This window comes from Condylura cristata, unplaced genomic scaffold, assembly GCF_000260355.1.
Source record: "Condylura cristata isolate star-nosed mole 26May11 unplaced genomic scaffold, ConCri1.0 scaffold00033, whole genome shotgun sequence".
Lineage (NCBI taxonomy): Eukaryota > Metazoa > Chordata > Mammalia > Eulipotyphla > Talpidae > Condylura > Condylura cristata.
Genome location: NW_004567134.1, coordinates 9,685,503 through 9,698,673, shown reverse-complemented (window position 1 = coordinate 9,698,673; position 13,171 = coordinate 9,685,503). Strand labels below are relative to the sequence as shown.

The 13,171-nt window shown below is 41.6% G+C and overlaps 1 protein-coding gene across 2 annotated transcripts in view; it reads left to right on the top strand.

Moving 5' to 3' along the window:
- The first annotated feature begins 5,522 nt into the window (after positions 1-5,522).
- The window catches only part of CAPN7 (calpain 7), a 29,987-nt gene continuing 22,338 nt past the window's right edge, over positions 5,523-13,171 (top strand). Inside the window, exons 1-4 of one of the 2 annotated variants that reach the window (XM_004692306.2) lie at positions 5,523-5,888; positions 8,075-8,183; positions 10,151-10,308; positions 11,160-11,227. In XM_004692306.2, coding sequence (XP_004692363.1) covers positions 5,787-5,888; positions 8,075-8,183; positions 10,151-10,308; positions 11,160-11,227 — 437 coding nt within the window. In that variant the 5' untranslated portion in view covers positions 5,523-5,786. The remainder of the gene's footprint in view (positions 5,889-8,074; positions 8,184-10,150; positions 10,309-11,159; positions 11,228-13,171) is intronic. The other variant, XM_012732191.1, reaches the window with a different exon arrangement.

Genomic DNA, 13,171 nt, shown 5'->3' with positions numbered 1-13,171 from the left:
ACCAGAGCTCCCCTTTCAGCGGCACATGGCGAGATTCTCCACGAGACACAGGCTCAGTTATGTTTAAAGAGTAAGTTTATTAGAAAAAGACAGGAGAGGAAAAGACACTTGCTAGGCATAAGATGGCAGGAAAGAGCTGCCCCGAAAGGGGCAGGTTTGCAGAGAGAAAACTGCATGGCTGCAGGCAGGCGGTCTTTGGAGGACAGAAGCCTCACCTGAGGGAGGTCTTGCAGAGGGAGAGAGCAGGTGGAAAGAGGCACCTGCATAATCACATGTGGGCAGAGAAGTGGCTGTTGACTTTAAATAGAATCTGAGAGGACCAGATTCCCTAGGGAACTTCATCTCCATGTCCTTATCTTTTACCCTTTTGGGTCTGAGCTTCAGATACCACCCTCAGCAGTCTGTTATCTGCTGGGACTTCCTGCCTACATCCTGCCATCCAGGCATCTGGCTTTGGTGCCCAAAGACCTTGATTTTCTGGCTGTGTTAATTGCTGCACTAGCCCTTTCTATCTGTCCCCTTTACCCTACTCAATCTTGTGATGCCTCCCCTGCATTCCTTCCTCTACCACTGGGATGGAGCTGTATAAGCGAAACTTTATGATCTGTCCAACTAGTTTTAGACGAAGTGTTTTGCTGTGGGTTCCCCTTCCATGAAGTGGAATATTTGTTCTTGGATTGGGAAATCTGAGTGGTTCTGTAACAGGGTGGTCCCTAGGAAAAGGGGAAGTTCCAGGTTCCCTCCCCCACCCAGAAGGAGGGTAGAGCTGAACAGAGAAAAAGGACAGAAGAGAAGGAATCAGAAGAGAAGAAAAGAAGGAAGCAGGATGGAGAGCAAGAAAGAGACCTAAAGAAGACACATGGAGCCGCAAGCATGTGATGAAGAAACGCAAGCATGTGATGAAGAAACGGTGCTTGCTTCTTGGCCCTGGACTGGTTAAGGCAGATGTGGGTGAGAGACCTGCAGGGAGGTGACTATGGCAGTGTTTATATTGATTTTGATTTTGCTCCCCCCTTGATTTTTGCTCCCACCCCCGTCCCCGCCCAGACTAGTCTGGCCATTTCTGACCCTTTTCAATGGGCCCCAGCCAGAAGGTGCTTTAGGCTCGTGGTGAGCTTTCAGCCTTGTGTTGGACAAATCCCTTTTGGGTGGACTTTTCCCCCCGAGGGGATGGGTGACTTCAGGTGTTCGATTTAGAAATTATATTCTTTGTCTTCTGTATTGCGTACTCACTGTATTAAAGTCCCTTTTCATTAAAGTTTTGTCTTGATGTTTTGTCTTGATGCGGTGGATGGCAGAACCCACTCAGAGCAGGCAGGTTTGGGGGTTCGGTGGTGCCCCTTTCTCCCTGCCCTGTAACACTTGGAGTGAGACTTGCACACTCATGTGGTTGCACTGTTCAAGGGGCTTCAGGCAGCCAATCAGAGGACACATCTTCCTTTCCTGTGGCCATAGCTACACTGGGAACAATGTGGACAGCTGGAAGACAGACCTCACTGGGCCAGCATTTCTCTCCACAGATCGGTATAGCGAGTGTTCACGTTCCTGTGTCCACAAACTCCAGAAAGTCAATGTTTCCAAGGGAAAAGAGTGCACAGATGTCCCTCAGGGGAAGCCATCCACCATGCGGAGACCAGTCTCACCAGAGTGGCTCCTCTCCCCATAAGGACACACCTGTGCACACGTGGTTGGGATGGTCCTGGGCAGCTCAGAGGGGCAGGATGTGAGTCTGGGGTCACCAGGCCTGCTGACCTGCTAAAGAGGCAAAAACCCCAGCAGGCCCCTGGACTTTGTGGGGGCCTGTGCTTGTGACAGTGTGTGGGTGTGTGTGTGTGCGTGTGTGCACAAGTGCATGCACTTATTTTGGGTGAAAAGCATGACAGCCTCCATCTTGAATAATCTGCTGCCATTTTAGGCTTGAGTTCCTGTATTCTTTGGGAAAGGGGTTTCCTGTAGGATACCATACCAGGGCACCCTGACCTAGGATCAGATGATGTCTTCCAGCCAATCATGGGGCTGAGGCAAACTTCTGTAATGTACCAAATATGGAGGGTGGTAAGGGTCAACCAATCAGGCAGCGACCCGTATTGCACCCAGGCCTGTACCCAGGGACTGTATAAAAACTACCTCACAATGCACGGGGCCCTTCCTACCACTTAGGTGCCTCTGGTGTGCGGTTGGGCCCAAGCTCAAGCTTGCAATAAAGTTTCCTCTTGTCTTTACAGTGGTGTCTGGGTAGTACACCCCACTCCGGCATAATAGTGGGGCCAGTGCAGGGAGGACCTGGGGCCCAGGTTCTTCTGGAGGCCTGGGCAGTCTGCCTAACCTCTTTCCTGTGTTCTGCATCTCTTATCAGAATTTCTAAGAATCCCCTTATCCCCTTGGGTCTCCCCAAGCCGGGGACAATAGGAATACTGGATTCTTTACTCTGTCCTGAGGGTTTCTGTCTAGAGGGTGTTTCCCAAAAATACAACTTGAATAGGAGGAACTGACTTGTGGGAGGAGTCCTGAGTCACTGTCCCCTTCAGCCATTGTGTAGGTGGCTTACTGAATAAAATCAATGTTGTTGAAACAATAAACTAGTGCCCACAATTGTCCTCTGGAGAGTGGTTCTAAGCTCACACCCAACTCAGCCCTAGGGCACAGGCGACACCAGGGGACAGAGCATCCTCCTGCTGGGCTGGCTGAGCATCTCTATTGTTTGGGCTTGGTTTTGTGTTTGATTTTTGAGGACCCAGGGACCACAGTCCTTGTGTCAATTAAGCCCTTTCTCAGCTTTTATTACTTGACCAATTTTCATTTCAGGTCCACCTATCTGCACACATACTATGGATGAATATAAATTGAGATGCATATGAAACCAAAATATTTATAAAATTAAGATGAAAAACTTTTCATATTGTATACATAAGTAGATTTGGAGCAGGTATAATTATTATGTAGGTCATTAATAAATAATCAGATATATTTAAAAATTCACAATTAAGATACCTATGTTTAGGTATAATATTTAAACATCCTAAATTTAAATTTCTATATCTCATAAGTATATTTATATATAGTGTGCATTAAATTTGGATATATATTCCAACTTTAAGTATGTATTGATTAGGATAAAAAAGCAAAATGGAATTTATTGTATTTTTATGTGCTGTTCAAAATAAAATTATACTTAGTATAATTAGTTATTAGTAATGTATAATGATATGTATTACTCTATTATTAAAACAGTATATATAAATAGAATATATATTTACTGTTCACTATATTTTATTTAAAATACAGATAATAATGTTTATACAGATATATTTGTGTATATATCATTAGAATATGTACGTATGATTTTGTTACCCATAGAAAATTATAGGATGCAGGAACTATTTGACCTACACAAATGCCAACTTCAGATAGTTAATATTTCAAAGAGTCAAAATTATTATTTTATAAAAAAAAGTTATCTTGTACTTTATTACAAAATCTTCTGTTTTGTTGTAATTTTCAGTGTCTCCTGTCTTTCAGTGATTTGAAAAAGTTGGCACGATTATACTCAAGTGATCAAGAACCCACGAATGACTTTTATGTGGGAAGTTAGAGAGTGGTGTTTGTGATGGGGAAACAATTTCATTTTCCCATGAATTGCAAATGAGAAGGTGTCACTGAACATATATATGTCAAAGAAGCCTGGGACTGAGGCAACAGGAATGGATGATGGATATAGGGGGAGTTGGGAGCCTGGAAGAGCTGTGTTTAGACGCATTACTGGAGCAAAGATAAAATTGCCTAATGGTCACAGAAGAGAACCAAAAAAGAAACTCCAAGAACTAGCACCCAGCACGGAGAGACAGGATAACGGGTAAACACCTCAACTCTCCCAGCGAGGCAATCATCACGTCATGCCCTGTCTCCCTGAGAACTGGAATTTCTAAGGTTATGCAGTCATTGTGCAGTCTTGGCTGCCCTTCTCATGCCTTTTTTAAATATATAGAGTAGTATCAGCACCACCTAGGAACCTGTCAAAAATGAAAATAGTTGCATGAATCTGATCTCTGAATCAGAAACTCTGCAGAAGTAGTGGCTCCTAGGCAGATCCTGATTCAGCCAGTGTCGGAGAAGCTCTGCTCAAAGATGCCAATACCATCTCTTCCCCACAGGCAGACCCAGAGAATCCAGAACTCCTGCTTCTAGTTGAGCCCGAAATACTCCTCTCTTTCTGTTCTGCTTTGCTCTTTCTTTGTTTACTGTGCTTTAAAAAGAAAATAATAACAACACGGTCTTCCATTTGCATGGCCCAGACACCTCTATTTCTATAAGCTCTCACCAGCTTGATTTTCAAAAGTTGGTTTTGCTGCATGGGTGGAGCCATTTGTAGGGAGGGAATCAAGGGATCCAACCATTGCAAGCGTGGAACAGGTGCGTGTGTTGAGCAGGTGTATGTGCTGACCACCGCCTTCTCCTGGTCTTTGTCTGCTATCTGTGTGTGTGTGGGGGGGGGTACTGCAGTGCAACCCACACTGCAGGCTTTTTGACCATGAGCTTTGAGCCCCCACATTGGACAAAATCTACTGGGTAAATGTCACAGACCGGTTTATTGATGGTGCTATTTAATTCCTTGTACACACTCCAAGGAGGAGGCCTGTATAAAGTTCCACCACCAAACTCAAGAGTTATCTGATTTATTCATGAGTGAAGAATATAAGGTCAATCTATAAATATCAGTTTTAATCTTGTAAACTAGCAAAAATAACCGGAAATAGAAACTAAGCAATGCCATTAGAAGAACATCCAAATATGAAAATGCTTAAAATACCTTTGTCAAAAGATGTACAAGATCTACAAAACACTGCGATTATTTTTTTACTTCCTACTGTGCATTTCAAGCAGAATCATCAAACATATTCGTGTCTCTTTTTCCTTTACTCAGACTTTTGAGTTTGCGATTCCTATTGCTAGTTTATTATTGTGAGTGTAATCAGACTTAAGCGAGAGAGGACACCATGAGTCAATCAGGTACTTAGGTGTCTACAACAGCATTAAGTTATCCTAAGGACACGTACAAATGTCAACGCATCACCGTTTGCAGAAAATTCACTCTGCTCAGAAATACTACGCTGAGGCTTAGTTTGCGGGAACGAGTTATCTTGGCGAGCATCTCAAAAGAATCCAATGTCCTCATTTCATGCCTTTAATTACAACAGAAAATCGGTCTACACGCTGAGGGGAAGCGCACTGCCTCCGGTCTTCACACCTAATAGGAGACGAGGACTCCTTAAGGTGCAGGCACATCTACACTCTACACGCCTCTGCACGCGCAGACGCCTCCGCGCAGACAGCGGAGTCATCTGCTGCTCGGACGTGGCACTGCTGTCTCCCGGCCAATCCCGAGCGCCGTAGCGGTCACGTGCGCGCCGGCACCTGCCTGGCGGCGTCCCGCCCTCCGCTCCCGCACTCCCGCGAGCCGGGCCTCGGCAGCCCAAGCATTAGAAAAACCCGGAAGGCCAACTTGGGCCTGCGCAGTGCGGCCAGTGGGCGGGGAGCGGGAATGCGCTGGCCACGGAGTGGGGCGGCCCCGCAGGCAGGGAGCCGGAGCTGCGTCGAGGGGGCGCGGCGAGGCGGCGGGCCCGGCGCGGAGAAGGCTCGCTTTCCCTTCTCAGCCGCCGAAAGTAAACTTTGCTGCTCCTTCCGCGGCGCTCCAGAGTCCTCGCGCCGGCTCCCGGGTGCGCCGCGGGCGAAGAACAGCCCTCCTGAGCCCGGGCCTCGCTCCCTCCTCGGCGCAGGGCCTCGGCGCCATGGACGCGACGGCGCTGGAGCGGGACGCGGTGCAGTTCGCCCGACTGGCGGTGCAGCGCGACCACGAAGGTCGCTACTCAGAGGCGGTGTTTTACTACAAGGTGGGACCGGGGACCGCGACTGCCGTCGGAGCGGCCGAGGGGCGGGGTCCTGGGGCCGAAGCCTAGAGCCCTGTCGGCTTTGCCCGGCCCTCTTCCTGCCTCCTGCTCTCCTATTTTGGGGAGCGGTGCCCCCCGCTGCGGGGATGGGTCACCTTACGCCCTCTGGGGCTGCTGCCACCGCAAGGTAGCTTGTCGCGGCTCCGGGGCCGCTGCCCTGCTTGCAGTCGTGGCCGGCGTGGCAGACAGATGCCCACGGCTGTCGTGAGGGGTAGGGAGCTCGCCCCCTAACTAATGTGCTATCTGTCACTTAGCTCTGATTTACAGCCAGTGGGAAGGGCCCTCCGAGATACGTGTCGGTTGAAGACTGTATATTAAAAATAAATTTAAAAAAAGTCTTTTATCCTAGCATTTCATGTTTATCTTTGTGGTGTGACACCACCTCCTTCCATAAAACGGATCGCCCTGTTCTGTCTTTAACCTGTTCTTTCCACTTATAAAAATTATTAATCGGTGTAATCTAATCCTATTAAAAATAGACACTTTTTAATGTCTTTATGTGGATGTACCGTCATTTATTTACAAGGTATTGGTCCTGTAGATTTATTCTAGCTTTTCAGCATCGTAAGCCATGGTTCGATCAGTGTCCTTGTAAACTAATGCTCTTGACATTACAAATATCAGATTGCTTTGATAAATATTTTAAGTAAATCACCGTGAGCAGTTACTAAATCGAGGGTGAGCTTCATAATCAACACTGGGCTCACTAATGCTGAGGGTATGCAAGCACGCCCCTCTGGCTCTAGCCGGGCCCTCTGTTTCCTTGTGGATCTAGCTGTATCCTCATAGTCTCACCTTGCCGTTTTGAAAGGATATTAGACTTCCATATTTCCAGTAGTAGTAATTTTATTCCATAAACACACATATCCTTGGTAATGTAGTTTGCTTTTCTTAGATTTTTATAGCCCCTTAATTTTACAATGTATATTGAGAGACTTCTGGTGTTTCGAAAGTAATTCCTTTCGGGGTTTTGGTTCGTTGCTTGGGGTTTTTTTGTTGTTGTTTTTACAATTCCATGAAGGTGGCATTTCTTAAAAATTCCCTGTTTCAGTTGTATGAACTAACTGCCAAATATTCATAAGTGAAAATAGTTCTGTATAAAAGTTTTTTCTAAAGCAAAAGAAATTATTGAGCAGTGCCTCTTGTTTTGCTATAGAATTACACTTCTAGGAACTATTTATATAAGCTTTATCAGCTCTTGTCGTGTGTTACCATTGTGATTCCTTCATTGTGTGCCATTTCAAATGCAACTGACATAAGTAAAATAAAATTGATAATCAGCAATATTGGAACCTGGTTGTATTTCTTTTAAACCAAATAATTACTTGGGAATCCATATTTGCATGCAAGATAATTGAACTGTGTGTACATATTTATACCTCCTGTATCGCATCAGTTTATTGAAGTTAAATATAATGTTTGTATTTAGAGAAGGATGGTACATAAGACACACTGTTCACATTTATATTTTCCCTCCCCTGAGATATTTGAGTTACAGAGTTTGAGGAAGTCATATCTTCTATTCCCTCACTCTTTAGACTGACTTTTCATTTGGTGCAGAGCTGTATTCTGTCTGATTTTGTTAAGTTCAATGAATGGATTCAAAAAGTGATGCTCAATCGAGGACTTCTTTGCATTGAGGACAGCATCAGGCTTCATGAAGAGCACATGCTAGGTCATTACGAGAAATTGGTATTGTTCATTTTCCTGGAATGGTGATAGGGAAAAGAGGCACTTTCTCACTATAGTATTTCCTGGGAGTGAAAGGTTTCCTTCCCACTGTAATGTTTTTCTTGATATTTAACTTTTTAATTAGTTTGAGTGCTTGTAAGATTCAGTTTATCTTTTCAAGGATTATAGTTTAAGTCTGACCTACTGAAAAAGGAAAAACAAAACTTAAACCATATCTATTCTAAGAAAATCTTTATAACCAATCTTTTCTATTTTATTTGGTAAATTTCCAGCCGTATGAGAGGATTAAGAACTAAAGGAATGGCTTTGGAGGATTATATAACTCACTTGTTGAAAAAAATACTGATATCATAGACAACAGTACTGAGTTAAGAAATGATCAAAAAATTCAAACTAACTCACTGAATTCCCTTGTATTTTTTTATTTTTATTTTTAGGAAGCTGCACAAGCCTTAATTTATGCTGAGATGGCAGGATCAAGTCTAGAACATATTCAAGAAAAAATAAATGAGTATCTGGAAAGAGTTCAAGCCTTACATTCAGCAGGTTAGTAGAGGGCAATTAAATGTGTCAGTGGTTTTGCTTTTCTTCTCCCATTAGTTCTCAGTTTCTCCTGTATTTCTCTTTCCTTTTCCTTTTCATCTTTGGATCTTGATCCTCATTCTCTTTCATTCTCCTTTTGGTAATCACATCTTTTAATATAATAGGAATTAAATGACACCTGTGAGGAGGAATCTTAGGGATGATAATGTCCAGTCGCCTACCTCCCACGGTGCACAGGTGGTGGGCTGTCGCATTCAAATAGAGCATCTTTGGCAAGTCAGGCTCAAGGCCCACCTGAAGTCTGTTTCTTAAATACCTGTGCTAATGGGGCTTTATGCTGAATAGGTTTCATAGCCCTCCCTGTCACTATCTTCAATCTCGAGACTTTAAAGTCTTTTTTTAGACCATGTCTTAAGAACAGCAAACAACATGTAAGCAGAAACCTAAAACTTCTTGTCTTTATTTTTGTAAACAGCATGACATGCTGTGATTCAAGTACACATAGGCTTCATGATCAATTTTGTTAGCAGTTTATGGTTACTGTCAAAATATTTTGTTCACATGGGTAGAAAAAACATGATCATAAGTAAAATAAAGTTTATATCAGCAGGGATATCATAAAAGGCTCTCTATAACTTTTTTCCCCTTCTGATTGCAAGCAGCGTAGAAGAATCTTACTCAGCATTGCCTGATGAACTTCATACTATTTACTACTTATTCTAAATAGCTATGTAAAGTTAGGAGAACATAGGAGAAAGTAGATTTGATCATTGGACTTAAAGACAAGGTAGATTAGCTTAAGACTGCCCAGAAATTGCCTTTATTGAAAAGTGTCCTATCTGTACAGGGCTTGTGTACTGATTTATAGATTCACAGTAAGATGTAAAACAAAGCAAGTTTTTCCAGCTAAGTAAATGAGTTTTTTAAATTGCTTTTCCAGCTAAGTAAATGAGTTTTTTAAATTGTATTGCCCAATAATCAATAAGCTTGTTTCAGAAACAGCGTTTTCAAATAACATTTTCTCTCGGCATAGGAAGTTTGAATTATGAAAAGTAGACAGCCTGTATCTCAGGACCTTACTTGATACAAAGTTACACTACATGTGTATCCAATATGCTATGTAATTCAATGAAATTTCATTTTTAAACTAGATAAATGAAGTTCCTAAATTTGTGTGATCGATTTATGAAATTGATATTAAGGTTACAGAATGAGAGAATCCTAAACTCTTTAACAATAAAGGCTTGTCAGTAAAAGAGAGGTAATGTTCCAAAGGATTTTTTTTTAATTACTATATTAGTTTATTTTTACATATTTTTGTGCACTTTCCATCTCAGTGTTCCAAAGGATTTTTAAAGCATAAAATATTTTGCCAGCATTTTCATCTATTTTGTTTAATAAGTGGAGTTTAATTTGTAGATAAATTCATTGGTTTCTTTAATTATTATTTTAAGTATGAGAGTCTCTAAAATAAAAATCTTGTACATTTTTCTAAGCCTTAAAATTAAGATTGAAAAGAGAAGGGGAATTAATCAATTTTAGAAGGGTTTTTTTTTAGCTTGCTAAATATTTTGTTATTTGATTTTAATTGAGGTAACAATGGTTTATCATGCTTCTGCATATTTTAGGGCCATAGGTTCACATATCTTCAAGTGTGTTCCCACACCACACTTCGTAAACCTTCACCAGTCTGCTGCCCCACCTTCCCCTTCTGAAAGCCCCAGTTGTGCGTTCAGATTTACAGGGTTTGTTTTGGTTTACTTTCTGTCTCTGTTTTGTTTCTTTGTAATCCATATATGTGTGAGATCATCTAATTTTATTTGACTTTCTCTTACTTTGCTTTTGCTAAGTGTTTTAAGTGAAGGCTCATAAAAGTTAAAGACTATTTTAAATGTATTAAAATGGCATGTTGTTCTTTGGAAAGATACAGGTCCAATATTGTGTGTGTGTGTGCCTTTTTTTTATCCTAGTTCAGGCTAAGAGTACTGATCCTTTGAAATCAAAACATCAGTTGGACTTAGAGCGGGCCCATTTCCTCGTTACACAAGCTTTTGATGAAGATGAGAAAGGAAATGTTGAAGATGCTATAGAATTGTATACGGAAGCTGTAGATCTCTGTCTGAAAACTGTATGTATAACCACAAGTTAAATTTGGTGGGTTATGCTAAATAATTTCTTCCCTTACTAATGAATTTTAGGAAATTACTTAATTTCTTAAAGGTAAAAAATACTCTTATCTTAGCTATAATTTAAATTAGTTGTCATTAAGAGATATTGAAAAATAATGGGTTTGATAACTTGTTTAAAATTTGACAGTATTAAGATAGTGATTAGTTATTTTTTAAATCACAGGTACTATTTTTAAATGTATATAAAAATTACTTAGGAATTCACCATCACAAATTTATGAATTTAGAATAACCTTTCAATTTGTCCCCCCTCCAGTTTCATACACTAAACAGTAAGATAGTGGTTTCTGAGAACTTTCTTAATTTGCATTGTAAAACTGTGCAGGTTTTACTGCTCCCTGAGTGCCTGGTGGGAGCTGTGAGCCTTCAGGAGCACCTGATGCACAAGTGCTCCGACAGGAGGGCGAGGACAGGTGGTAGAAAGTTGCTCACAGCTCTGGTTTTTTTGTTCACTCTTTTGCTTAGGGGAACCATCTAGCCTGATTTCGGTGGGGCCTGAGACTGGGTGCATGCCAGTCTGAGGTTTCTGCTGCTCAGTCTGCCATGGCACCATGATTGTACAGTTGTGGCTCAATACCTGTTCGCGTCATGTGGCTTTAAAGTTTACCTCAGTGACAAGTTTTCAACAGTATTTGAAATGATAACTTAAAAGATGAAAATAAAATGTCTTTATTCTCTCGTAATTTCAGGAAGTGTAATGTGTGTTGTAAATTTTTTGCTTGGAAATATCATGGATCAAGCAAATAAAAAATAATTATACTTCAGAATGTCTATCTCTCTTTCTCTTAAGTCTTATGACACTGCTGATAAAACTCTGCAAAATAAACTGAAACAGTTGGCTCGACAGGCACTAGATAGGTGAGTTTTGGTCACTCAAGTTCTTTTCCATGGATGGCAGTGTACTGTGTTACTTTAGTGTAACAGGTTATTGTAAATACGTGGTAGAGCTCATGGTAACTTCTGTCTTTGAACTGAGGTGTTGAGCAAGTCTGCCTTCTTACTCGGAAGTGACTCCTCTTTGTAGTATCTGGCTGTAACCTTAAGAAGTAACCAATCAAGACATGTTGTATTTCGATTTTGCTTTGGACTAAACAGAAATGCTCATAACTACGTTAAATGGAAGACTTCCCTCTGGTGTACAATGTCAGACTTCTGAAGAGGAGCACTTCAGGGGAGTTTCCAGAGCTACTAATAAAAGTAGAGAAATTAAGAATGAGCCTGCTTACACTTATACACATACCTCTCAGATGATACAGTGTGTGTGACTCCTTCAGCTCTTAGTTTCGATGTCAGTTTTTCAGAAAGACCCGCTCTCACCATTATTTAAAATCAGATCTCCAATACTTCTGTCCTACTTATTTCTAGTCTAATACTTACCTTAACTCTTTCCACATTCTAAGTATATGAAATTTACTAGTTTATCATGTTTGTTATTAACATCTATATATCCTTCCCAAACCCACCCCCTGCAAGTAAGCTCTCTGATGGCAAAGATTTTGTGTGTTTTGTTCAATTCTGTAACCAAGTACCGAGGAGAGAGCTGAGTATGTGTTCAGTTGGCATTTGTTGAAAGAATAAATGGCTTTATACCTCTTGAAGAGAGTTATGTCTCCTGAAGAATGTTACAGACATAGGAAAAAGGGTAAAATTACATTTATCTTATATGAGTTACCTCTTTCTTTTGAGGTTCTGAATAGGTAGCTCTGCTACCTATTACTCAATTATACCTTAATTGAGGTATAATGGTCATCCCTTCTTTTCATTACCATCATCTAACCTTTACTTCACTTCTCTAAATTCATAAGGAATTGGGCACTTCATACCTAATTATTTTCTCCATTTTGACTCCATTCTTGCACCAGTCAGAATCATAAATGACTTACTTAGGTGGGTAACCAGCTGGTAGTATTCTCTAAGTCCATCCCACAGTCATGGATTCCTTTTAGGAGTTGTTCAAAATTATGGATGCACTCTCTAGGAAAATTATACATAAATTTTTTCTTTTCATATAATTCCAGTATGTTCACAAGACTTTTTTTTTTTTTTTTTTTAAGATTTATTTATTTATTCACACAGAACTGGGGTACAGGCCAGAGGCTCAGGGACGGTGAGAGGCTTCACCAGAGACAGAATGGGGAGCAGAACAGGCAGATTGACGAAGTACACTGCTGAGGGGAGCAGCGGGCGGGCCAGGAGAGGTCTGGCTCGCCATGTGGTCTCCTCCGGGGCAGGCGGCAGGCGGGAATCGAACTCATGCGGAAGCGGCCTCAGATTCTCAGTGCTGTGCTTTAACCCGCTGCGCCACCAGGGAGGGCCCACAAGACTTTTGAAGCTCATATGTAGACCTCAGATTAAGAGTCTGTTGCTTGTTAGTTCTTTGACAGTCAAAGGAAGAGCATTTGTGGCTTTCCATGATCCAACCCCTGTCACTGGTCTCATCTCCCATTGCCTCTCGTGTGCATTATTCACAGGGGCATCAGGCTTTTGAAATTATCTTTACTTTGCTCTTTGACACATTTGCACATGCTATTCTTCAAGTCTGCAAGTGGGCTTCTCTGAGTTCAAACATCAGTTCAGAGCAGTTCTCACTTTCCAGTCATTAAGTCACTGTCTTCTGTTGCGATCGCAGTCACATGTAACACTCACATCTGTTACTTGTGATGCAGTTTGTTCCCTATAAAACACTCATTGAGTACCTTAAGGATTAGGATTGTGTTTTGTACAGTTTTATATTCTTCCCTTCCTTGTGTGATACCTGACATGCATTAAGTGGTCATTGTTGCTTTTAGAATATCTGTGCAA